This window comes from Oncorhynchus keta, chromosome 27, assembly GCF_023373465.1.
Source record: "Oncorhynchus keta strain PuntledgeMale-10-30-2019 chromosome 27, Oket_V2, whole genome shotgun sequence".
Lineage (NCBI taxonomy): Eukaryota > Metazoa > Chordata > Actinopteri > Salmoniformes > Salmonidae > Oncorhynchus > Oncorhynchus keta.
The window spans coordinates 26,501,664-26,529,133 of NC_068447.1; the positions used below are offsets into that span (position 1 = coordinate 26,501,664).

At 41.3% G+C, this 27,470-nt stretch overlaps 2 protein-coding genes across 3 annotated transcripts; both read left to right on the forward strand.

Annotated features, from left to right (window-relative positions):
* The first annotated feature begins 314 nt into the window (after positions 1–314).
* On the forward strand, positions 315–12,648 carry LOC118359681 (SH3 and cysteine-rich domain-containing protein 3-like). 2 transcript variants are annotated; one of them, XM_035738296.2, is made up of 14 exons: positions 315–571; positions 1,007–1,068; positions 1,313–1,391; positions 3,937–4,090; positions 4,201–4,298; positions 4,425–4,485; positions 4,564–4,661; positions 4,789–4,852; positions 6,524–6,576; positions 6,700–6,794; positions 6,921–6,972; positions 9,882–10,019; positions 12,104–12,225; positions 12,438–12,648. In XM_035738296.2, the coding sequence occupies exons 2-13, from the start codon at positions 1,052–1,054 to the stop codon at positions 12,200–12,202; spliced, it is 1,008 nt and encodes a 335-aa protein (XP_035594189.1). In that variant the 5' UTR covers positions 315–571; positions 1,007–1,051; the 3' UTR covers positions 12,203–12,225; positions 12,438–12,648. The 2 variants fall into 2 exon arrangements, with proteins under 2 accessions (XP_035594189.1, XP_035594188.1); XM_035738295.2 differs by having other exon boundaries at positions 316–571; positions 12,104–12,648.
* Positions 12,649–20,755: 8,107 nt separating this feature from the next.
* Positions 20,756–26,941, forward strand: LOC118359434 (neurexophilin-2-like). Its single transcript, XM_035737955.1, has 2 exons — positions 20,756–21,015; positions 25,611–26,941. The coding sequence occupies exons 1-2, from the start codon at positions 20,962–20,964 to the stop codon at positions 26,379–26,381; spliced, it is 825 nt and encodes a 274-aa protein (XP_035593848.1). The 5' UTR covers positions 20,756–20,961; the 3' UTR covers positions 26,382–26,941.
* Positions 26,942–27,470: the final 529 nt, after the last annotated feature.

Sequence of the window (27,470 nt, forward strand, 5' to 3'; positions counted from 1 at the left end):
ATAATTATTGTTGACATAACGATGTTGACAACAATGAGAGCAACTAAAACAATACTGATTATGCCTACAGTTTATACAGTAAGCCAACAGTTGGCTGTGTGTGTCTTGGCCTGTCCTCTCAGGCTGTGACAGGGGTCTGCGGGGTCATGGCTAGAAGGGAAACAGCTTGTGTCAAATTAACATCAAAAGTAATTTTTCCCCCATTTTAGTGAGACAAAGCTGGATCCCATCTAGCCATGACCGATCTACAGGGCCAAGGAATGGGTGTGAGTATCGGATTTCCCCTCGTCACCGGTACCCAGCTGTCTCACTCACTCAAACTGATGCCTGCCTTTACAGTCCCTCACTCACTCACCCCTCTGCTCTAACCACTAACCATTGGATAGCTTTTTGGAATTTACCTGCATAATCGTGAAAAGGGAAATATCAAGAGTTGGAATGGTTCGGAGTCCTCCGGTGTGACAGGTTGCTCATCACACATGAAAGCAAACTGGTGAAGAAAGGCTTTACCATACATCCACATACCAGATTTAATTTCTTCATTGACTGGACTAGCAACCAGTCGGAACAAGTAACTATATTGCATGCCCCTTTTTTTGTGTATGTGTGTGATCTGTTCAGCTTAGTCCCTTTCTAAATAGATATCATATATTTTTATCATTTAGATATATAGCAAATTCTTTAAGTTTCATTATTAAGAGGGGACTGAATTGTCAAATTCTCACTAAGACTGATTCTGGTTTTATATCATTGTCATTTTTCAGAATCTCTCAGCTCATGCCCAGTCTGGCAAGGCACCCAAATTTAGCCATGAGTGGACGTGTGTGTGTGTGTGTGTGTGTGTGTGTGTGTGTGTGTGCAGGCTTGTGTGAGTAAATCATCTCCCCCTCCCCCCATTACTACATGCGAGAGTAGAGGACATGATTGGGTCACGTGTCTCATTAAAATGGTCCCATTCAAATTGAGAGCCAGTGTTTCTGTTCCCCTAAACTGTATTCTGTCTTAGGTGGGTAGCACTGCAGGACGAGAGTGAGAGCTCACACACTACACCATGGCCCAATATGACCAGTGAGTCTGCTCTCCTGTTGCTGAACTGAATACATAGGATATTATTTTTTAATAGATTTACCTGGTTCTAAACAAAACAATGAGGGAAAGATTTAAGTATTAGATTATTCATTGCAATAGACATGTAAAAATGTAAAGCTCAGCCACCGTAACAATACTACTGCAATATCCGCCCTTAAATATATGTCAGATATCCTTGTTTGTTGATGTTGCTTAATGGTCTCTGTTTGTTTCTCTGAGTTAGACTTGAAGATAAACATTCTGTGGATATCCACGATAACCCCACAGCCCCTGACAATATTGTGAAAGAAGAAGACAATACTGTGAGTAGCATGACAATCTGCCACTGTTGGTAACACCATCCCTCAAACAGTTTAAAATAGCAGCCAACTAGGATGGTCAGAATACAGTAACCTCATTCGTAACATGTGAGGCTTTCTGCTCCCCTATTTATATTCTGCAGTAAGGTGACACTGTGGGCTAAATCCACAGAGCCTTTTTCATTTACCACTTACTCTCCAGAAGTAAAATAATGGTTTCAATTTACATTTTTCTACAGTGCAGTCAGGAAAGTATTCAGACCCCTTTACTTTCCCCACATTTTATTACATTACAGCCTTCTTCTAAATTTGATTAAATTGTTTTTTTTCCCCTCATCAAGCTACACACAATACCCCATAATGACAAAGCAAAAACTACTCTTTAGAAATGTATAAAAAATTAAACACTGAAAGCATCTTTGGCAGCGATTACAACCTCAAGTTTTCGTAGGTATGACGCTACAAGCTTGGCACATCTGTATTTGGGCTGTCATGAGCCTTTTACTGAGGAGTGGCCACTCTACTAATAAATGCCGGATTGGTGGAGTGATCGGGTTCTTGATCAGCTCCCTGACCAAGGCCCTTCTCCCTTGATTGCCTAGTTTGGCCGTGCGGCCGACTCTAGGAAGAGTCTTAGTGGTTTCAAACTTCTCCCATTTAAGAATGATGGAGGCCACTGTGTTATTGACAGTGGTGTAAAGTACTTAAGTAAAAATACTTTAAAGGTACTACTTAAGTAGATTTTTGGTGTATCTGTACTTTAACACATTCCTAAAGAAAATAACATACTTTTTACTCCATACGTTTTCCCTGACACCCAAAAGTACTCGTTACATTTTGAATGCTTAGCAGGAGAGGAAAATGGTCCAATTCACACACTTATCAAGAGAACATCCCTGGTCATCCCTACTGCCTCTGATCTGACGGACTCACTAAACACAGATGCTTTGCTTGTACATGATGGCTGAGTTTTGGAGTGTGCCCCTGGCTATCCATACATGTTTAAAACAAGAAAATTGTGCCGTCTGGTTTGCATAATATAAGGAATGTGAAAGGATATATACATTTACTTTTGATACTTAAGTACATCAAGTACATAGTTCTCTCACGTCACCCCGCTCCTCCGCTCTCTCCACTGGCTTCCAGTTGAAGCTCGCATCCGCTACAAGACCATGGTGCTTGCCTACGGAGCTGTGAGGGGAACGGCACCTCAGTACCTCCAGGCTCTGATCAGGCCCTACACCCAATCAAGGGCACTGCGTTCATCCACCTCTGGCCTGCTCGCCTCCCTACCACTGAGGAAGTACAGTTCCCGCTCAGCCCAGTCAAAACTGTTCGCTGCTCTGGCCCCCCAATGGTGGAATAAACTCCCTCACGACGCCAGGACAGCGGAGTCAATCACCACCTTCCGGAGACACCTGAAACCCCACCTCTCTAAGGAATATCTAGGATAGGATAAAGTAATCCTTCTCACCCCCCTTAAAAGATTTAGATGCACTATTGTAAAGTGGCTGTTCCACTGGATGTCATAAGGTGAATGCACCAATTTGTAAGTCGCTCTGGATAAGAGCGTCTGCTAAATGACTTAAATGTAAATGTAAATGTACATTTAAAACCAAATTCTTTTAGACTTTTACTCAAGTAGTATTTTACTGGGTGACTTTCACTTTTACTTGAGTAATATTCTATTAAGGTATCTTTACTTTTCCTTAGGTATGACAATTAGGTACTTTTAATGCTGCAGACATTTTTTGGTAACCTTCCCCAGATCTGTGCCTCGACACAATCCTGTCTCGGAGCTCTACGAACAATTACTTTGACCTCCTGGCTTGGTTTTTGCTCTGACATGCACTGTCAACTGTGGGACCTTATATAGACAGGTGTGCGCCCTTCCAAATCAAGTCCAATCAATTGAATTTATCACAGGTGGACTCAAGTCTTAGAAACATCTCAATGATGATCAATGGGAACAGTATGCACCTGAGCTCAATTTTGAGTCTCATATCAAAGGGTCTGAATACTTATGTAAATAAGGTAGTTCTGTTTATCTTTAGTATATTTGTTAACATTTCTAAAAACCTGTTCTCTGTCATTATTGGGTATTGTGTGTAAATTGATGAGGAAAAACTAATATAATACATTTTAGAACAAGGTTGTAACATAAAATGTGGGAAAAGGAAAGGGGTCTGAATAGTTTCCGAATGCACTGTATGATATAAATAACAATGATGATAGGAAATCATTGTTTTGATGAGACTGATTCTTTGGATTTCAATAAAAATGTTTTACCTCCAGCTGAATCAAATCAAATGACATATTAAGCAGATGTTATTGCGGGTGTAGTGAAATGCTTGTGTTCCTAGCTCCAGCAGTGCAGTAATATTGAACAATGTTTAGACAATATACAGATTTAAAAGTAAAACAATGCAAATAAGAAATATATAATATATATACCAATCCAATATATACCAATCCAATCAGCGGTCACTAAGCAGGGGAAAGGAAGGAAATCTGTAAAAGTATTGAGACATAAGCACCCTCTCTGCAGGTATACTTTATTTATGAGGAGGAGGTGGAAGTGGAGGAGAAGGAGCCCGAGCCTGAGCCCGTTGTTATATTGGTGAATGACAAACCACACAAGTTCAAGGACCACTACTGCAAGACGCCCAAGTTCTGTGACGTCTGTGCTCGTATGATAGTCCGTAAGTTATAACATTGGCCACAGTGGCTCTTGTATTTATTAATAGTATCTGTAAAGCTGAAGCTTAATAATACTGACTAGCTTCTTATAGTTGACTTCTCAACCTTTCAGTCAACAACAAGTTTGCTCTACGGTGCAAAAACTGCAAGACCAACATCCATCACTCATGCCAGTCCTATGTCGAGTATCAGAAGTGCTTTGGCAAAATTGTAAGACATTTTCAATTCATAATTTAGATAGTCATTATAATGTCAGAACATGATCAAGTTGCCATTGCATGCAGTTGCCAAAAACAACAATTATTCTACATATTCATTTTGCTGTCTCTCCTATAGCCCCCAGGTTTCAGACGGGCCTACAGCTCCCCTCTATACAGTAGTGACCAGACAGATGCAGGTAAGACACTAACCATCTCAACAAGTGTTCAACTTATTTTTTACTATGTGCTCTCTCTGCTGCTTCCCTTCTGTCTAGCCCACTCCAACCGTAACGACCCTGTGTTTGACACCCTGCGGGTTGGGGTCGTCATGGCAAACAAGGAGCGCAAGAAGGGGTCTGAGGACAAGAAGAATGTGAGTGTGGACCTCGTGTCCATATTAGCCAAAAAAGAAATGAATGACAATAAGTGGTGTAATTTACTGACAACCATTTGCATAGGGATCATAAATGGCATGTTAACCATATTTTTATCCCTCCAAGATGATGATGATGATGATGGAGGAAGAGGAATCCCAACAACCCAAAGAAGACGAACAGGCAGAAGGTATTGAAAAACGATGAGAATGTCCATATTGAAGCATGTGACAATTCAAGGTGTTGCCATCTATGGTTCCACTGCATCAACTATACAAAAATACACTTTATTTATTTAAAACAACGTATTTTATTTAAACATATTGTGCCATATGAAATGATATTGAAGCTCATCAAAGTGAATGATAAATAAACCGAAGCATAAGGGGTGGTTGGATGTCAAGCAGTTGCTAAACAATACACAGTACCGGTCAAAAGTTTAGACACACCTACTCATTCAAGGGTTTTTCTTTATTTTTTACTATTTTCTACATTGTCGAATAATAGTGAAGACATCACAACTATGAAATAACACATATGGAATCAGGTAGTAACCAAACAAATGTTAAACAAATCCAAACATATTTTAGATTTAAGATTCTTCAAAGTAGCCACCCGTTGCCTTGATGACAGCTTTGCACACACTTGGCATTCTCTCTACCAGCTTCATGATGTAGTCACCTGGAATGCATTTCAAATAACAGGTGTGCCTTGTTAATTTGTGGAATTTCCTTCCTTCTCAATGTGTTTTTGGCCAATCAGTTGTGTAACAGACACAGATGTGTAACAGACACATCTTAACATCAACTGTTCAGAGGAGATTGCGTGAATCAGGCCTTCATGGTCAAATTGCTGCAAAGAAACCACTACTAAAGGACACCAATAATAAGAAAAGATTTGCTTGGGCCAAGAAACACGAGCAATGGACATTAGACCAGTGGAAATTTGTCCTTTGGTCTGATGAGTCCAAATGTTAGATTTGTGGTTCCAACCACCGTGTCTTTGTGAGATGCAGAGATGGTGAACGGATGATCTCTGCATGTGTGGTTCCCACCGTGAAGCATGGAGGAGGAGGTGTGATGTGTGGGGGTGCTTTGCTGGTGACGCTGTCAGTGATTTATTACGATTTTAAGGCACACTGAACCAGCATGGCTACCATAGCATTCTGTAGCGATACACCATCCCATCTGGTTTGCACTTAGTGGGACTATCATTTGTTTTTCAACAGGACAATGACCCAAAACACCACCAGGCTGTGTAAGGGCTATTTGACCAAGGAGAGTGATTGAGTGTTGCATCAGATGACCTGGCCTCCACAATCACCTGACCTCAACCCAATTGAGGTGGTTTGGGAGGAGTTGGACCGCAGATTGAAGGTAGCAGCCAACAAGTGCTCAGCATATGTGGGAATTCCTTCAAGACTGATGGAAAAGCATTCCAGGTGAAGCTGGTTGAGAGAATGACAAGAGTATGGAAAGCTATCATCAAGGCAAAGGGTGGCTACTTTGAAGAATCTAAAATATTTTAAATTTTAAATTGTTTAACACTTTTTTGGTTACTACATTATTCCATGTGTTATTTCATAGTTGTGATGTCTTTACTATTATTCTACAATGTAGAAAATAGTACAAATAAAGAAAAACCCTGGAATGAGTAGGTGTCCAACATTTTGACTGGTACTGTATGTATGTCAACCTTTTCCCAGACTAACCAGAATGACATCCAGTACAGAACAAAAAAATGTATGTTACGCTGAATGTCAAGGAGCAACATAAAATTAATGTAATACTGACTATAAAGTTGTGGAGTTGACCATTGTTGTATTGAAACTCTACAAAGACCCTGTGTGATGTCCTTATAGGAAAGCCAGAGGGGGATAAGAAAGGAGACAAGGCTGACAAAGCAGATGACAAGGTAAGGGACTGTAAATGCCTGACATCATGTATACACTAACCATGTAAATATCAATAATAACACCCCGTCTGGTACATCAATACAATCAGTAGTTAAATAAACATTGGTGTATGTTTGCTACAGAAAAAGAAGGAGATGGGAAACATGGGAAATCAGTCACATTACTACCTGGCTCTGTATCGCTTCAAGGCTATTGAGAAAGACGACCTTGACTTCCAGTGGGTTTACCAATACATTTCCTTATATTGTATGAATTAGGTTTTATGTCCAACATTTCAGTCTTGTGGTAATATGAAACATTTGATACAATTTGATAAAAATATACAAACCTTTGTGTTTTTCAGTCCTGGTGATCGAATCACTATAATTGATGATGCAAATGAGGAATGGTGGAGGGTAAGTGTTCCTGAAAAATGTTCATGCAAGCTGACAATGATCAAAACTAGCAATGACTCTGCTAGTAGTCTCTATGCCACAGGGTTCAATTCTCGGGCCGACTCTTTTCTCTGTATTTATCAATGATGTCACTCTTGCTGCTGCTGGTGATTCTCTGATCCACCTCTACGCAGACGACACCATTCTGTATACATCTGGCCCTTCTTTGGACACTGTGTTAATTAACCTCAAAACGAGCTTCAATGCCATACAACACTCCTTCTGTGGCCTCCAACTGCTCTTAAATGCTAATAAAGCTAAGTGCATGCTCTTCAACCGATTGCTGCCCGCACCATCCAGCATCACTACTCTGGACGGTTCTGACTTAGAATATGTGGACAACTACAAATACCTAGGTGTCTGGTTAGACTGTAAACTCTCCTTCCACACTCACATCAAACATCTCCAATCCAAAATTAAATCTAGAATCGGCTTTCTATTTCGCAAAAAAGCCTCCTTCACTCATGCTGCCAAACATACCCTCGTAAAACCGACTGACTTCCTTGAAGTCATTTACAAAATAGCCTTCATTTACAAAATAGCCTCCAACACTCATCAAACTGGATGTAGTCTATCACAGTGCCATCCGTTTTGTCACCAAAGCCCCATATACTACCCACCACTGCGACCTGTATGCTCTCGTTGGCTGGCCCTCACTACATATTTGTTGCCAAACCCACTGGCTCCAGATCATCTATAAGACTTTGCTAGGTAAAGCCCCGCCGTATCTCAGCTCACTGGTCACCATAGCAACACCCACCCGAACACACGCTCCAGCAGGTATATTTCACTGGTCATCCACAAAGCCAACATTTACTTTGGCCGCCTTTCCTTCCAGTTCTCTGCTGCCAATGATTAGAACAAATTGCAAAAATCACTGAAGCTAGAGTCTTATATCTCCCTCTCTAACTTCAAGGATCAGCTGTCAGAGCAGCTTACCGATCACTGTACCTGGACACAGCCAATCTGTAAATAGCACACCGAACTACCTCATCCCCATATTGCTATTTATCCTCTGAATCTGAAATAGGTAAGCAGCTTGGTTTGAAGAAATCAACTGTGGGAGCAATTATTAGGATATGGAAGACATACAAGACCACTGATAATCTCCCTTGATCTGGGGCTCCACACAAGATCTCACCCCGTGGGGTCAAAATGATCACAAGAACGGTGAGCAAAAATCCCAGAACCACACGGGGGGACCTAGTGAATGACCTGCAGAGAGCTGGAACCAAAGTAAAAAAGCCTACCATCAGTAACACACTACGCCGCCAGGGACTCAAATCCTGCAGTGCCAGATGTGTCCCCCTGCTTAAGCCAGTACATGTCCAGGCCCGTCTGAAGTTTGCTATAGAACATTTGGATGATCCAGAAGAAGACTGGGAGGATGTCATATGGTCAGATAAAACCAAAATATAACTTTTTGGTAAAAACTCAACTCGTCGTGTTTGGAGGACAAAGAATGCTGAGTTGCATCCAAAGTACACCATATCTACTGTGAAGCATGGGGGTGGAAACATCATGCTTTGGGGCTGATCCGTGTAAAGGAAAGAATGAATGGGGCCATGTATCGTGAGATTTTGAGTGAAAACCTCCTTCAATCAGCAAGGGCATTGACGATGAAACGTGGCTGGGTCTTTCAGCATGACAATGATCCCAAACACACCGCCCGGGCAACGAAGGAGTGGCTTCGTAAGAAGCATTTCAAGGTCCTGGAGTGGCCTAGCCAGTCTCCAGATCTCAACCCCATAGAAAATCTTTGGGAGTTGAAAGTCTGTGTTGCCCAGCAACAGCCCCAAAACATCACTGCTCTAGAGGAGATCTGCATGGAGGAATGGGCCAAAATACTTGCAACAGTGTGTGAAAACCTTGTGAAGACTTACAGAAAACGTTTACCCTCTGTCATTGCCAAAAAAGGGTATATAACAAAGTATTGAGATAAACTTTTGTTATTGACAAAATACTTATTTTCCACCATAATTTGCAAATAAATTCATTAAAAATCCTACAATGTGATTTTCTGGATTTATTTTCCCTCATTTTGTCTGTCATAGTTGAAGTGTACCTATGATGAAAATTACAGGCCTCTCATCTTTTTAAGTGGGAGAACTTGCACAATTGGTGGCTGACTAAATACTTTTTTTGCCCCACTGTATTTATTGCCTTACCTCCCTACTTTTCTACATTTGCACACACTATACATAGATTTTTCTATTGTGTTATTGACTCTGTTTATGTGCAACTCTGTGTTTTTGCTTTTGTCGCACTGCTTTGCTTTATCTTGGCCAGATCACAGTTGTAAATGAGAACTTGTTCTCAACTGGCCTACCTGGTTAAATAAAGGTGTTCTCAACTGGCCTACCTGGTTAAATAAAGGTGTTCTCAACTGGCCTACCTGGTTAAATAAAGGTGTTCTCAACTGGCCTACCTGGTTAAATAAAGCTGTTCTCAACTGGCCTACCTGGTTAAATAAAGCTGTTCTCAACTGGCCTACCTGGTTAAATAAAGCTGTTCTCAACTGGCCTACCTGGTTAAATAAAGGTGTTCTCAACTGGCCTACCTGGTTAAATAAAGCTGTTCTCGACTGGCCTACCTGGTTAAATAAAGGTGTTCTCAACTGGCCTACCTGGTTAAATAAAGGTGTTGTCAACTGGCCTACCTGGTTAAATAAAGGTGTTCTCAACTGGCCTACCTGGTTAAATAAAGGTGTTCTCAACTGGCCTACCTGGTTAAATAAAGCTGTTCTCAACTGGCCTACCTGGTTAAATAAAGGTGAAATAAATAAATAAATAATAATAAATCGTGCCTCATGAGATCTACTTTCTATTTTATTGTCACCATTGTAAATAAGGGCAATTATTTATTCTCAGGGGAAGATTGGGGAGAAGACAGGTTACCTCCCCACCAATTACATCATTAGAATAAAAACGGGAGAGAGGGTGTTCAAGGTGACGCGCTCCGTCGTGGGAAACAGAGAGATGGGTCAGATAACACTGAAAAAAGACCAGGTAAGAAACGGGTGTCTCTGTATCAGACCTGAGTCAAATACTATCGCATACAGCAGTTGAAAGTAGTGTAACTGAGGTGTGCTTTATTTAGCTACTGCTGGTCACACTGAATCATGCCCAGCTCAAGTATTTGACCCAGGTCAGCTGTCTGTCTATGAAAATAATGTTTCTTAGTTTTTCTTTGCACAGGAAACTGATGTCAACTGATTTATGATCATGAGCAGTATGGATGAGTGTGTGCATATGGAAAGTGACTGTAATGACTGTTGCTACTGTGCGTGTGTGTCTGGTCGTGTGTGGTGGAAAAAGTATCCAATTGTCATACTTGAGTGAAAGTAAAGATACCTTAATAGATGATAACTCAAGTAAAAGTGAAAGTCACCCAGTAAAATACTATTTGAATAAAAGTATTTGGTTTCAAATATACGCAAGTATCAAAAGTAAACAAAGTAAAATGATTTAAAATTCCTTATATTAAGCAAACAAGACTGCACCATTTTCTTGTCATTTCTATTTACGGATAGCAAGGGGCACACTCCAACACTCAGACATAATTTACAAACAAAGAATGTGTGTTTAGTGAGTCCAGCAGATCAGAGGCAGTAGGGATGACCAGGCATGTTCTCTTGATAAGTATGTGAATTATACCATTTTCCTGTCACGCAAAGCATTCTAAAGTACTTTTGGGTGTCAGGGAAAATGTAAGGAGTAAAAAGTACATTATTTTCTTTAGGAATGTAGTGATGTAGAATAATAGTGAAGACATCAAAACTATGAAATAACACATATGGAATCATGTAGTAACCAAAAAAAGTGTTAAACATATCTAAATATATTTTTTATTTTAGATTCTGCAAAGTAGCCACGATCTGCCTTGATTGCTTTGATTGCTTTGCACACTCTTGGCATTCTCTCAACCAGCTTTATAAGGAATGCCTTTCCAACAGTCTTAAAGGAGTTCCCACATATGCTGAGCACTTGTTGGCTGCTTTTCCTTCACTCATCCCAAACCATCTCATTTGGGTTGAGTCGGGTGATTGTGGAGGCCAGGTCATCTGATGCAACACTCCATCACTCTCCTTGGTCAAATGGCCCATTCACAGCCTGGAGGTGTGTTTTGGGTCATTGTCCTGTTGAAAAACAAATGATAGTTGGACTAAGTGCAAACCAGATGGCATGGTGTATTCGCTGCAGAATTCTGCGATAGCCATGCTGGTTCAGTGTGCCTTGAATTCTAAATAAATCACTGACAGTGTCACCAGCAAAGCATCCCCACACCATCACACCTCCTCTTCCATGCTTCACAGTGGGCACCACACATGCGGAGATAATCTGTTCACCTACTCTGCGTCTCACAAAGACACGGCTATTGGAACCACAAATCTCAAATTTGGACTCATCAGACCAAAGGACAGATTTCCACTGGTCTAATGTCCATTCCTCATGTTTCTTGGCCCAAGCACGTCTCTTATTTTTATTAGTGTCCTTTAGTAGTGGTTTCTTTGCAGCAATTTTACCATGAAGGCCTGATTCACACAGGTTCCTCTGAACAGTTGATGTTGAGATGTGTCTGTTACTTGAACTCTGTGAAGCATTTATTTGGGCTGCAATCTGAGGTGTATTTAACTCTAATGAACTTATCCTCTGCAGCAGAGGTAACTTTGGGTATTCCTTTTCTGTGGCGGTCCTCATGAGAGCTAGTTTCATCATAGCGCTTGATGTTTTTTGTGACTGCACTTGAAGAAACCTTCAAAGTTCTTGAATTTTCCAGATTGACTGACCTTCATGTCTTAAAGTAATTATGGACAGTCATTTCTCTTTGCTTATTTGAGCTGTTGTTGCCATAATATGGGCTTGGTCTTTTACCAAATCTTCTGTATACTACCCCTACCTTGTCAGAACACAACTGATTGGCTCAAACGCAAAAAATAAAGAAAAACCCTTGAATGAGTAGGTGTCCAAACCTTTGGCCGGTACTTTAAATAGTAAAATATAGATACCCCAAAAACTTTAGTAGTACTTTAAAGTATTTTTTACTTAAGTACTTTGCCACAACACTGTCCTCCATTCTCTTTGTGTTGCAGATCGTGGTGAAGAAGGGAGAGGAGGTGAATGGCTACTTGAAGGTCAGCACAGGCCGCAAGCTGGGCTTCTTTCCCACTGACCTGCTCCAGGAGATCTGAGCCTGACCGGATCACAACCACAGGTCTAGAGTCACCAGGACTAGGACCATAACCACATAACACCAAACCCAAGACCTAAACACATGATCACAACATTTTCTAACACAACATTTACACTAACACTTGTATTTTCCACTTTTAGGGGCCTATAGAGCTGATCTGGTGAATGTGTAAGCTGTTTGAGCTCTGTAAATTGTGTTGAGTGTAACTTAATACTGCATCCTACCCACCCTAGTGAACTGGATCAGCTATCCATGCAATCCGAGCTGGACAGAGACGTGTGACGTAGGACCAGGAGTGTGTGGTGGACACCTAAAAAGTGAACATGTTTGTGCCATTTTAATGTGATCAAAACCGGACAACCTGAAATTACATCTTCAGAAACTTGAAGCAAAAAAAGTGTCTGTAACTACTGACTGTATCTATTAAAGTAACTAGGATTTTTACGTTGTTTTTGTTATGCAAACCTAATTGTCTTGGAGGCTAATGTATTGCTTACTCTTATTGTAGTAGTTCCTTTTTCATATATAGTCAGCTGAAATTCTAGTGCTTCGTTTTCCCCTTGATGCAAATGTTCAAGAGGGCTTGTTAAAGTGCATGTTGTAATTTTATTTTAGCTTGGGCCGGTCTTTTATCATCTTTAACATAAGTGTGCTGTGTATTCGTTGTATTTTTAGAGCAATAGACAATGTAAGCCTGACTGACAGAGACCCACAAACTTTTGCCAGACAAATGAAGTTGAAATCATTGATACAATATTGTAACATTACGCAACAGTCAAGGTCACATCAACAGACTGTTCACCTTGGCAGTCGGGTATTCAAACCAGCTAGCTTTCGGTTACTGGCCACGCTAACCGCTACCTGCCACCCTAAAAAAAATGGGACAATGGGGCTTTCTCTCAATGGTGTAGTAGCAGGTGTCTGTGGGTAAAATGCCATATACCCACTTATTTTCAGTGGCCATTGTGTATATACTCACTTCTTAATACTCACCCCAAAATGCGTATCAAAGTAGTGTAGTGGTGGTATATGCTGCATCTGATGGAACTGATCAGAACATTTAGCTTAAAATGTTGATAAACTATTATTTCACATTTTAAGCACAGCAATGTGCACATGGCAGTAGGCCTATGTGCGAATGTTCCAAAATGCAATTGCGGGAAATATCTGAGATGGAAATATCTATTAGAGATTTTGAAACAGGGAAGATCTAAAGATGCAACAACTATCATGGGTTGTTAATATGACTAGGATAAGGCCGTTGGCTGATAGACAATTAAAGAAAGTTGAAAGAAAACCAATAGAACAGGAGAACGCATATGAGGAAGTCTGTAAAATAATTGCCTCAACGTTTCTATGGTGGGATTTTGGCTATAGGCTACTTTGAAGCCAGTTAAAGACATGCCTCATAATATGAAGTAAAAGTTTGCACAATATATGTTGAACAAATCTAATAACATAGATTGATTATATTCCATCTAAATGGTCGTTATGCAAAAGTTTATAAAAAATCTAATTATACACTTCTATTTTTGCAATTTAAATGACATTTACACAGGGGTAAACCAGCAGGTGTGTAAAAGGGGCTATGCTAAAAGCCTGCATGCTGTATAATTTCAAACTTTTTTTTAGCTAATACAGAATAAAGAAATCACAAGATGATAAATTGGCTTTAATCAGAGTGCCAAAATATATATTTTTAAACAATTAGGACTCTGGTATAATGTGGGTGTAAGAACCAACGCTGGAGATGAGAAGCAGCTACGGAGAGTTGAACATTTAATTTAGCACAGACATGGAACGGGACAGGAACAGCGTCAGAACCGGGTAAGACAAAGACACCACAATTCATGCTGAAGCCGGGATTAGAGCTGGGGAACAGACAGAATTAGGGGAGGAAATAATTTACCTTCAATTTTGTATACTGTGCATTTCAATAACATAAAGAGAGTAGGTTACTTAAGACATAAACAATAGGATGGAGGTTGGCTGGTTGGATGGATGGCCCAAAGGTTATGTGTTCAAATCTCATCATTGACAAATGTAGCATTTTAGCTAATTAGCATTTTTGCAACTACTTACATTCTTAGCTACTTTGATACTACTTTGTATGTTAGCTAACCCTTCCCCTAACCCTTCCTCTAACCCGTTAACCTAACTCCTAACTGTAACTTTAACTCTTCAACTACTTACCTAGCCTGTTACCTAACCTTAACCCCTAAAGCTAACCCTAACCTTAAACGCTAACCGTAACTCCAAGCCTAACTAATGTTAGCCACCTAGCTACCCTAGCTAACATTAGCCACAACTAATTGGAATTTGTGTAATGTACACAAATATGCTATAAAAAAAAAGAAACATGTAAAAAGAAACACGTTGTGAAGAAAGTGTAATACACAAGAAAGTTATTGCTTGTGCCTGTCATGAATTTCCATTAAGTAATTTGTGTCTATTTCACAATAAGCTGTGAAAGTGTGTAGATTTGTCAAGTTTGTCAGTTTCACAGAAAAGTGTAGCCTACTTTGAAAAACCTCTTAAGGATCGGACCCTTTTTTTCAATTTTGCCGAAAATGACTTACCCAAATCTAACTGCCTGTAACTCAGGACTTGAAGCAATGATATGCATAGTTTTTGGAAATGTGAAATGGATGTAGGAGAATATAACACATTAGATGTGGCAAAAGATAATACAAACCAAAAACATGTGTTTTCATCATATTTGAAATGCAAGAGCAAGGCCATACATTAAAAGATAGGATCCTAGGCATAACTTCAATTTTGTCCACAAGATGGCAGCAGTGTGTGTGCAAAGTTTCAGACTAATCCAGTGAAGAATTTCCTCACTTCACAATATTTTGCATCAAGTCTGCCAGGAGTTTGCCCAAATGTATGGTAAATGTTTGGTAAATGTATGCATTTTTAAGTACATAACTATAGAGAACACACAAAATTGCTATGGTAATAAAAAAATGAAGTTTACACACTCTCAGGAATGTCATACATGATGGATCATTAGCTTCCCTACAGAAAATACACTAACCACATATCCACATATCTAGATGGCCGGGTGGGGTAGGTGTGGAGCCAGAGACAGCAGTGGGGTCAAACTGTAGAACCAAGTTCCTACATTTGAACATAAAAATGTATTTTTTAAAACAAACCTACACTACATTTTATCTCTGGGACCTTCAGGATGACAAATCAGAGCAAGATTACTGAATGTAAGTACATTATTTACCTTCAGAGGTGAATGTATCAAACCAGTTGCCGTGATAAAAGTTTTGTTGTTGTGTACTATACTCAAACAATAGCACTGTATTTTTCTTTTCTGTAATAGCTACTGTAAACTGGACTATACAGTTAGATTAAAAATAATATAAGCTTTCTGCCCATATAAGACATGTCTATGTCCCGGAAAGTTGGCTGTTATACACAACGTTTTCTAGTCACATTATCGCATATTGAGCAACAACCGTCCCGGTTTAGGAACACCGATCACGTAGAGGTTTAAAAAGAAAGTTGATTCCAGATTTGTTGAAATGCCACGAGCTTCCCGAATTCAATTCATTACATCACCCTCCCTGTCCCTGTTGGGCCTTGAAATGGGAGGTCAGGGGCCTCGAAATGAACATGCCTCTTGGTTACTTTGATGCCCTACTGATCACTGTGAAGGTCATGCACACAACTATGGCACAGGTAGTGGCATTTTACACCTACTAAGAGTTAGAAATCTAGTCTGGTAAAAGTAGCACATAGCAGGCCTATACGTAGAAATTGTAACAATACATCTTGTGGAAAATGTTGCATATAAAAAGGCCTACTTACTGGCCTGCTACACCAGACACAAAGTACTCTTAGCAGGTAGGCTACTCAACTGTTTTCTTACCCTGTTTTTATTATTTATTTTTTTACATGGGATCTAGCACCTACCATCGGGAGTCTATGTTAGGCTATACTGAACAAAAATATAAACGCAACATGCAACAATTTTAAAGATTACATATAAGGACATCAGTCAATTACAATAAATTCATTAGGCCCTAATCTATGGATTTTACATGACTGGGAAAACAGGTATTGTTGGTCACAGGTACCGTAAAAAAAAAAAAGGTAGAGCCGTGGATCAGAAAACCAGTCAGTATCTGGTGTGACCACCATTTGCCACAAGTAACACATCTCCTTTGCTTAGAGGTGATCATCGGGCTGTTGTTTGTGGCTTGTGGAATATTGTCCAACTCAAGTTTCAAGTTTTAATGTCACATGCAAATGTTCACATGTACAGTGAAATGCCTTGATTGCAAACTCAAAATCCAACAATGCAAGAATCAGGAACATTGTGATCCTAGAGAAAAAAACATGAGAAATAAGAAAAAATATGAACACAATAAGTAAGTAAGCATACTATATACAGAGTCAGTTCCAATACCTGATCTACAATGTGCAGGAATACTGGAGTGATGGAGGTAGATATGTTTAAGGATAAGGTGACTAGGCATCAGGATATAAGATAAACAGAGTAGCAGCAGCTTGTATGTGAATGGGTGTGCGTGTGTGTGTAGAGTCAATATAAATGTATGTGAATATTATGTGTGAGTGAGCAAAAGATGGAGTGAGCGTGTGAATGTGTAGGGCCCGGTGAGTGAGCAGATGGAGTGAGTGTGTGAATGTGTAGGGCCTGGTGAGTGAGCAGATGGAGTGAGTGTGTAGGGCCCGGTGAGTGAGCAGATGGAGTGAGTGTGTAGGGCCCGGTGAGTGAGCAGATGGAGTGAGTGTGTAGGGCCCGGTGAGTGAGCAGATGGAGTGAGTGTGTAGGGCCTGGTGAGTGAGCAGATGGAGTGAGTGTGTAGGGCCCGGTGAGTGAGCAGATGGAGTGAGTGTGTAGGGCCCGGTGAGTGAGCAGATGGAGTGAGTGTGTAGGGCCCGGTGAGTGAGCAGATGGAGTGAGTGTGTAGGGCCCGGTGAGTGAGCAGATGGAGTGAGTGTGTAGGGCCCGGTGAGTGAGCAGATGGAGTGAGTGTGTGAATGTGTAGGGCCCGGTGAGTGAGCAGATGGAGTGAGTGTGTAGGGCCCGGTGAGTGAGCAGATGGAGTGAGTGTGTAGGGCCCGGTGAGTGAGCAGATGGAGTGAGTGTGTAGGGCCCGGTGAGTGAGCAGATGGAGTGAGTGTGTAGGGCCCGGTGAGTGAGCAGATGGAGTGAGTGTGTAGGGCCCGGTGAGTGAGCAGATGGAGTGAGCGTGTAGGGCCCGGTGAGTGAGCAGATGGAGTGAGTGTGTAGGGCCCGGTGAGTGTGCATAGAGAGAAAAACATAAAAAGGTCGATGAGGATACAGTGAGGGAAAAAAGTATTTGATCCTCTGCTGATTTTGTACGTTTGCCCACTGACAAAGAAATGATCAGTCTATCATTTTAATGGTAGGTTTATTTGAACAGTGAGAGACAGAATAACAATTTTAAAAATCCAGAAAAATGCATGTAATTTTTTTTTAATAAATTGAGTTGCATTTTAATGAGGGAAATAAGTATTTGACCCCATCTCAATCAGAAATATTTCTGGCTCCCAGGTGTCTTTTATACAGGTAACGAGCTGAGCTTAGGAGCACACTCTTAAAGGGAGTGCTCCTAATCTCAGCTTGTTACCTGTATAAAAGACACTTGTCCACAGAAGCAATCAATCAGATTCCAAACTCTCCACCATGGCCAAGACCAAAGAGCTCTCCAAGGATGTCAGGGACAAGATTGTAGACCTACACAAGGCTGGAATGGGCTACAAGACCATTGCCAAGCAGCTTGGTGAGGAGGTGACAACAGTTGGTGCGATTATTTGTAAACGGAAGAAACACAAAAGAACTGTCGATCTCCCTCGGCCTGGGGCTCCATGCAATAACTCACCTCGTGGAGTTGCAATGATCATGAGAATGGTGAGGAATCAGCCCAGAACTACACGGGAGGATCTTGTCAATGATCTCAAGACAGCTGGGACCACAGTCACCAAGAAAACAATTGGTAACACACTACGCCGTGAAGGATTGAAATCCTGCAGCGCCCACAAGGTCCCCCTGCTCAAGAAAGCACATATACATGCCCGTCTGAAGTTTGTCAATGAACATCTGAATGATTCATAGGACAACTGGGTTAAGGTGTTGTGGTCAGATGAGACCAAAATGGAGCTCTTTGGCATCAACTCAACTCGCCGTGTTTGGAGGAGGAGGATTGCTGCCTATGACCCCAAGAACACCATCCCCACCGTCAAACATGGAGGTGGAAACATTATGCTTTGGGGGTGTTTCTGCTAAGGGGACAGGACAACTTCACCACATCAAAGGGACGATGGACAGGGCCATGTACCGTCAAATCTTGGGTGAGAACCTCCTTCCCTCAGCCAGGGCATTGAACATGGGTCGTGGATGGGTATTCCAGCATGACAATGACCCAAAACACACGGCCAAGGCAACAAAGGAGTGGCTCAAGAAGAAGCACATTAAGGTCCTGGAGTGGCCTAGCCAGTCTCCAGACCTTAATCCCATAGAAGATCTGTGGAGGGAGCTGAAGGTTCGAGTTGCCAAACGTCAGCATCGAAACCTTAATGACTTGTAGAAGATCTGCAAAGAGAAGTGGGACAAAATCCCTCCTGAGATGTGTGCAAACCTGGTGGCCAACTACATGAAATATCTGACCTCTGATTGCCAACAAGGGTTTTGCCACCAAGTACCAAGTCATGTTTTGCAGAGGGGTCAAATACTTATTTCACTCATTAAAATGCAAATCAATTTATAACATTTGACATGCGTTTTTCTGGATTTTTTTGTTGTTATTCTGTCTCTCACTGTTCAAATAAACCTACCATTAAAATTATAGACTGACAATTGCTTTGTCCGTGGGCAAACATACAAAATCAGCAGGGGATCAAATACTTTTTCCCCCTCACTGTACAAGGTTAACTCAGATAGTCAGTGTAGCTATATTGTTAGCTATTTATCAGGCGTATTACTTGGGGATAGAAGCTGTTCAAGAGCCTTTTGTTGCCAGACTTGATGCACCGGTACCGCTGGCTATGCAGAAGCAGAGAGAATAGTCTATGGCATAGGTGGTTGGAGTCTTTAACGATTTTCCAGGCCTTCCTACTACACCGCCTGATATAAATGTCCTAAATGGCAGGGAGCTCGGCTTCAGTGATGTACTGGGCTGTCCGCACCACCCTCTGTAGTGCCATGCGATGGTGCTATTGCCTTCCCAGGCAGTGATGCAGCCAGGCAAAATGATCTCAATGGTACAGCTGTAGAACTTTGAGGATTTGAAGGAAAATGACAAACTTTTTCAATCTCTTGAGGTGGAAGAGGCACTGTCGCGCCTTCTTCACGACGGAACTTGAAGTTGTCTACCTGCTCCACTGCGAGAAATTAACATAAAATTCTCTGGCAACAGTTCTGGTGGACATTCCTGCAGTCAGCATGCCAATTGCACGCTCTCTCAAAACTTGAGACATCTGTGGCATTGTGTTGTGTGTCAAAACTACACATTTTTGAGTGGCATTTTATTGTCCCCAGCATAACATGTACCTGTGTTATGATCATGCTATTTAAACATCTTCTTGATAAGCCACACCTGTCAGGTGGATGGACTATCTTGGCAAAGGAGAAATGCGCACTAGGGAAATAAAGACATTTGTACACAAAATTTGAGCAAAATTAGCATTTTGTGCAAATGGAGTATTTCTGGGATCTTTTATTTCAGTGCATAGATTTTGGTTCAGTGCATGTTGACAAAGGAATTTGGACCACGTGGTAAAAAAAAAAAAAAGACAAGGGCCATTGAGAAACGATAATTTCCCTGCCTTATCAGGCTGTTTCTACACACACATACCAAGACTGTACGTAAGATAGTCAGCAGCAACCACCAATAGTCTACAGAAACTATCCACATTCTGCACACATACTGACACTATGCTGGTACTGTCTTTATATTCCCCACTCCCCAGGGAGAGATTTCCTGTCATTGTGTCAGCCTCCCAGTGGCAGAACCAGGGACATAGGGGTAGGCTGTCAAATTGTGCTGCTTAAGAAGTCACATCTCTGGGTAAGAGTCGTAACGAGCCAGGAGGTTTGGTGACAGATAGACAGTAGCAGAGTGTTAACAAGCCTCCATACCACCATCCTGTAAGATTTCCTCTGGAATTTATTACCAGATTCATGAGAGGGTCTTTATGATTTTAATGCTCTCACATGCTGCCCACAGTTGATAGCGTACATATTAGGGATTCATTATATACTCCAATAGCTTCACAATTGTAATTTTTGGACCATGATCTATATTCACCATGGTCAATTTCAAAAGAATGCCAGCTACAAAGTGTAGGTGGTTTGTGAAATTATGCTCTTTTACATGAGTTCTAATTTGCTCTCATTATACAATGATGAGAAGAAAACTGACATGTGCATGTATGGCACAGACAGAAAGGGAGAGAGAGTGTGCGGGGGAGAGCGTGAGAGCGCAAATGAAAATACAGGGGCTGTCTAATAATATAAGCAGGGTGGATCTCTCAAACAATTTCCTGATGTTCTCTTTCCTCCCAGTTCATCCTGTTTTCACAGAGCTATGGACCTCATGATAAAATGTTATTGAAGCCACTAACAAAATGTGATTTGACTTTCTTGTTAGTCTAAAGGGTTCTACGTTTTCTTCCAAGTGGATTGCTGTCAGACTTTGATTGATTGCCCCGGTGTCCAGATTTGTACGTCAACATAAGACATTCAGAGAAGAAATGAGGGTACTATTAATCAACTTTGCCACCTTCAGTCTGTGGCTTCTACCAACGGTAAGCTATTTCACATATTTCACATGACAAGTGCAGGCAATCATTTTCAGATAAACAGGTGTTATTCCGAGAGTTAAAGTAAAAATTTGTATTTTTTCCATGTGTTTTTTATAAAATAACAATAGTACTTGGCTCTTTGTGCCCATTCATGCTTAGGTGCCGTCCATATGTCTCTGGCGTTGCCCAATTGCTTTTGGTTCTTATTTGAGAAGAGGAGTGAGTAAACTGTAAACCTGACCAGTGACCACTTTGATGCACCAAACCTTTCTGAACAGAAATATAATGGCAACATGTCAAGTGTTGGTCCCGTGTTTCATGCACTGAAATAAAATATCCCAGAAATGTTCCATAAAAAGCAGATTTCTTTCTAATTGTGTGCACAAATTTGTTCACATCCCTGTTAGTAAGTATTTCTCCTTTTCCAAGATAATCCATCCAGCTGACAGGTGTGGCATACCAGGAAGCTGATTAAACAGCATTACACAGATGGATGTTGTGCTAGAAACAATAAAAGGCCACTCTAAAATGTGCAGTTTTGACACACAACAAAATGCCACAGATATCTCAAGTTGAGGTACCATGCAATTGCCATTATGACTGCAGGAATTTCCACCAGAACTCTTGCCAGAGAATGTTAATTTCTCTACCATAAGCCGCATCCAACGTTGTTTTAAAGAATTTGTCAGTATGTCCAACCGGCCTCACAACCGCAGACCACGTGTATGGCGTTGTGTGGGCGAGCGGACTGCTGATGTCAATGTTGTGAACAGAGTGCCCCATGGTGGCGTTGGGGTTACGTTATGGGCAGGCATGAGCTACGGACAACGAACACAATTACATTTTATTGATGGCAATTTGAATGCACAGAAATACCATGACAAGTTCCTGAGTCCCGTGTCTTTTAAAGTACCTGTGACCAACAGATGCATATCTTTATTCCCAGTCATGTGAAATCCATAAATAAGGGCCTAATTGAATTTATTTCAATTGACTGATTTCCTCATATGAAATGTAAGTCAGTAAAATCTTTGAAATTGTTGCATGTTGCATTTATATTTTTGTTCAGTATAATAAAGCATAAATATGTCCTAGATTAAATTCCCATTATATCGCCCATCTATCCCTGGGGCAAGAAAACAACTGGATCATTCATATAAATGATCTGAATAATTATTCCGCTGAACATAGAGGGAGTACTACTTCAGTGCACCTCACACTACCACAAAGCCATAGGTTACATATGGAAATCAATGGTAAGACATTATTTATATCTATTGTAGAGGTTGATAGTTATGATGTTGTAGGCTATGAAGAGATATGTTGATCGTGATAACATAGGATAATGGCTTTGGGTAGAACTTCTTTAAAGTTAATTTCTCTTTATCTACCTTATCTTATTTTCAACATACCCCAGAGGACTCTGGTTCCCTAAAAACGTCTCATGGTGATGAATAATTCCAACTGATAGTTGTGTCTATGCATTTGTAAGGTCTCAAGATGTTCTCTTACTTAATGGCATTAATTACCCACTGGGCACAGATGTCCAGTTTTGATTTACATTTGGTTGAGTTGTCAACTGATGTGAATTCAATGTGAAATCAACAGAACATTTCACCATGTCATGTGATTTAGGTTAAAAGTTGGGTGCAAAAAATATGAAATTCCCTTACTTTGATAGCTTTTCTCAAATCCAATCAGTTTTCCACGTTGATTCAACGTCATCACATTGAATTTCTGAATTTCTGAAATAAAGTGGAAACAACGATTTAACCAGCTTTTGCCCAGTAATGACACTGTTTCCACATTTAGAAAAATTCATTACCTGTTATGAATGCACTGAAAAAAATCAGGAATTAATTCAAAGAATTCCCACTAAGGTTGAAGAACACCCATTCTTATTGAACTGGGATTATTTTCTAGACAGACTGAATTCATGCAATCAACCTATAGGCTATAATGTCTTTTTGCTTAGAGTCAACACCTTTCTATTCATGCACTAATAATCACTGGAAATATATGAGTCGCAAATTAGCATTTGATGGAACTCTATATACGGTTTGCCTGTAAACATCCTCCTAAGGGTTGACAGCTGTGTCTGGTTAAACTGATCATTTGCTCAGCATACACAATCTGGAGAATCATACGGTTCATTTATTGCTCACTGTAGTTTGTCTAACACATTTATCATAGTGCGGCAACTCAGGTAGGGCGCTTCACTCAGGCGCACATCACAATACCTAAGCTTAAACAGCAGCACCATTTTGGTTAGATATTCCTTTCACTGAAGCTGATGGCCATAAGCAGTGTCTCCAACACAACTTTTTTCTTCACTTCAGAGTTCCCCCAACATCATTCTCATGTATGATGATCATGTGAGTACAGTAATGATTATTTCCCATGCTAGACAATAAAGCAGTGAGAACCATGTTGTCATCTTTCACGGTCATCCCCATTGCCATGAGCTGAGATTCCCCATGTAAGGTTGTCTTCTAACCCAGCCATGGCCTGGCATACAGACACCCTGACACAGAGCCACGGGCATGGCTGACACATCACCCTGCTAGTGGAGGAGATTAATGCAGTGGCTCAGAGTTCCTTAGCCTGCTGAGGGTTCTGCAACGGGACTTTATTTAGACAGTGGATTACAGCCAGGAGAGTGGTTATAAAAAGGCATGCAGGGAGGGGAAATGTAGTTATAAGTATACTATACATTGATGATGTGTAGGCTAACATACAGTGAGATGGGTCAGGGTATATAGCAAGAATATATCAAATTAGCAATGAATGGGTAGGATTGGGAATCTGCTATGCTGTATGGTATAATCCCATGGGCTTGGTATACAGTAAAATGTAGTAAACTTTACAACCCACCGTTGTGCATACAAACAATTCACTGCAGATGCAATAACATCTGCAAATCTGTGTACATGGCCAACTCTGATTTGATTTGAAATATTGGATTGATAAAAATCTAAAAAGACTTATGGGTTTATCAATATTTCTGTCTGTTTATGGAACACGTTGACAAGTGGTAGGCTTTCTAGGACAGTGAGAATCCTTATAAAGTTCCATCCAAGGATAATTGAGGAAGAACACTATTCACTTTCCATTTTTAAATATTTATACATTTTTTTTACCCCTTCTTCATGGTATCCAATTGGTAGTTACAGTCTTGTCCCATCGCTGCTACTCCCGTATGAACTCAGGAGAGGCGAAAGTCGAGAACAGTGCGTCCCCCGAAACACAACCCAACCAAGCCGCATTGCTTCTTGATGTAACAGTATAGCTTCAGTCCCTCTCCTCGCCCCAACCTGGGCTCGAACCAGGGACCCTCTGCACACATCAACCACAGTCACTCATGAAACATCGTTACCCATCGTGCCACAAAAGCCATGGCCCTTGCAGAGCAAGGGGAACAACTAATTCTAGGTTTCAGAGCGAGTGACGTCACCGACTGAAACACTATTAGCGCGAACCGCCGCTAACTAGCTAGCCATTTCACATTGGCCACATTGACACAATGCCCACTTAACCCGTAAGCCAGCCACGCCAATGTGTCGGAGGAAACACCATACACCTGCCGACTGTCAGCGTGCACTGCGCCCGGCCCACCACAGGGGTCACTAGTAAGCACTAGTGAGTTACTAGTGAGTCACTGCTGCGCCGGCCAACCCCCCCCTAACCCGAACGATGCTGGGCCAATTGTGCTCCGCCCCATGAATCTCTTGGTCGCGGCTGGCTGAGACAAAGCCTGGACTTGAACCCAGCGTCTCTAGTGGAACAGCTAGCACTTAGACCACCGTGCCACTCATGAGGCCCTTCCCTTTCTATTTTAGCCTGAAAATGAATGAGGTCAACCTTTGCCAGTTCCAGTTTGAAGAGAATGGACAGATTATGCCATGGCCATGTGTTTCTATGTTTCTTATTACAAATTCACTGTAATGTCCAGAGCTGACATGGAAATGTCATGTACATGTTGTCTATTTATTATCTACATATTATACCAAGACTTTGGATGATTCATATCCACTGTATAACTAGAAATATACCATATCACCAAAATCTTCCAAAACTGAGATATGGTTATTCGGTTGAAGGGTTCAAGACAGATGGTTACAGCAGAGGACATGGAGCCAAGCTGACTTCACACTCAGCTGTGTCTGACAGTCACCGTTATCAAGGGTGTAGCTTACTGCAGCAGAGTCTATAATCTAATGTTATACACAACCAACCAATGAAACACTCCTGGACTACAATGGCTCAGGCCATGAACAAAGAGACTGCATCCAATGTTTTTTTGAGTGGATAATGAACCATCTTTTCATACATTTTCATGAGCTCATGACATCATCCCATCATTTTTAGCATGTCTTTGTCAATTCTCCATTAACGCTCATGTCCTCTTAATTGTATTTTTAGGATTACGTCCACACTGATCAGTAGATTTCTACCTAATGTACTTGATCAAGGTTATATTCATATAAAGCCTCCAGGCACGTGACGATTGACAACAATTCATTAGATAGAGAGAGAGAGACAGACTGACAGAGAAATAAAAAACATATTAAATGTATCCTTCATTCATGTGTTCACAGGTGCAAAAGGATGATGTTGTGAAGACCTTGGACTATCTGAACCTCAGCCCATTTGACTCCCTCTCACAGCCCTCTCCCTATGACATAAGAAGGTTAAGGGTAGATGGAAACATTGGAGCTGCAATGAAAGTCAAACACCTTTCCAAAGACTTCCAGATCGTATCCACCAAGACTAAGCCCCCAAACTATAGCTCTGCGGGCCCACATGGCTGGTCACAGAACCTCTCCCTACCCCTGGATCAGTCACAGTTACACTCCAAACCCAAGCCCCCCATGAAAGCACCTATCAAAGCTAAGAAGACCTTTGGCTGGGGAAACTTCTACCTCAACATCAAAACCACCAAGTTCAGCCTGCTGGTGACAAGTAAGATAGTGGACCACATCAACGGCACCTTCAGTGTGTACTTCCATCACAATTCGTCCCATCTGGGGAATATCTCAATCAGCATTGTTCCTCCCTCCAAACCCGTGGAATGGGATGATGTGGGAAGCCCGGAGCTCCAGTTCCAGAATCGGCCACAGTCTACCATCAATGAGCACCTGCAAGAGATGAAGGCCCTCAACTGCAGGGTGGAGTACCAGAGGACCAACAGGGCCAAGAAGACCAAACCCTGCCTCTATGACCACTCCCAGACCTGCTACTCAGAACACACTCAGTCTCACGCCGCCTGGATCTGTGCCAAGCCCTTCAAGGTCTTCTGTGTATTCATCTCTTTTCTCAGCACCGACTACAAACTGGTGCAGAAGGTCTGTCCAGACTACAACTTCTAGGCAGATCTCCAGCAATTTGGTGGATGAAGATAGTCGATGAACTAGAAAGGTTGATAAGGCATGTTTTTCTACATCTCCTATCCCAGTGGAGAAAGGGGCTTGCGCTGAACGGCAAGGATGGATGGTCCCACACCAACATTCAGGCCTCACACAGACATTCAGATGGAGAGCTTTGTGTTTAGTAGAATGGAAGTCAGCAGCATATGGACAATAACCTAAAAAAAAAAATTCACCACTGAAGGGTAGAAGACAGAAGATCAAGTAGGATAATAGTAAGATTATTTTGTAAACTATTTGTGGTAAAATATTGACCTGTGGGGAGTGATGCCCTATGTGCATGCCAATTCCAGCACAACTCTAATCCCTGCTTTTGTTACTTGTGGTTATGTTTGGGGAAGTGTTCTGCTTATTTGTCACACGTTGCCCCTTACATGAACATTCACTGTTAGTTTGGGGGTATCCTAACGCAACCAAGGCAAGGTACCTGGATGTTGATGAAATTATGTATGATGGAAAGCAAAATGTAGATTTGAAATGCATATTAAAATGAGTCGTTTTTTTGCTTGATGTGTTATTGAGTTCCTACATCACACACTAAGTTTCCTAATGAGTTTGGACAACAACATTAGTAAGGAGAACTAACTGTACTGTACAGAAATTAAGCACCTGTTCTGGACAGAAACAAAGATCTGGAATTTAATTTGTGTGAATTAGTACTCAATTCGCACGCATCTCATTATCGGCTCTTCAAATCAAATCAAATCAAATCAATTTTATTTATATAGCCCTTCGTACATCAGCTGATATCTCAAAGTGCTGTACAGAAACCCAGCCTAAAACCCCAAACAGCAAACAATGCAGGTGTAAAAGCACGGTGGCTAGGAAAAACTCCCTAGAAAGGCCAAAACCTAGGAAGAAACCTAGAGAGGAACCGGGCTATGTGGGGTGGCCAGTCCTCTTCTGGCTGTGCCGGGTGGAGATTATAACAGAACGTGGCCAAGATGTTCAAATGTTCATAAATGACCAGCATGGTTGAATAATAGTAAGGCAGAACAGTTGAAACTGGAGCAGCAGCATGGCCAGGTGGAC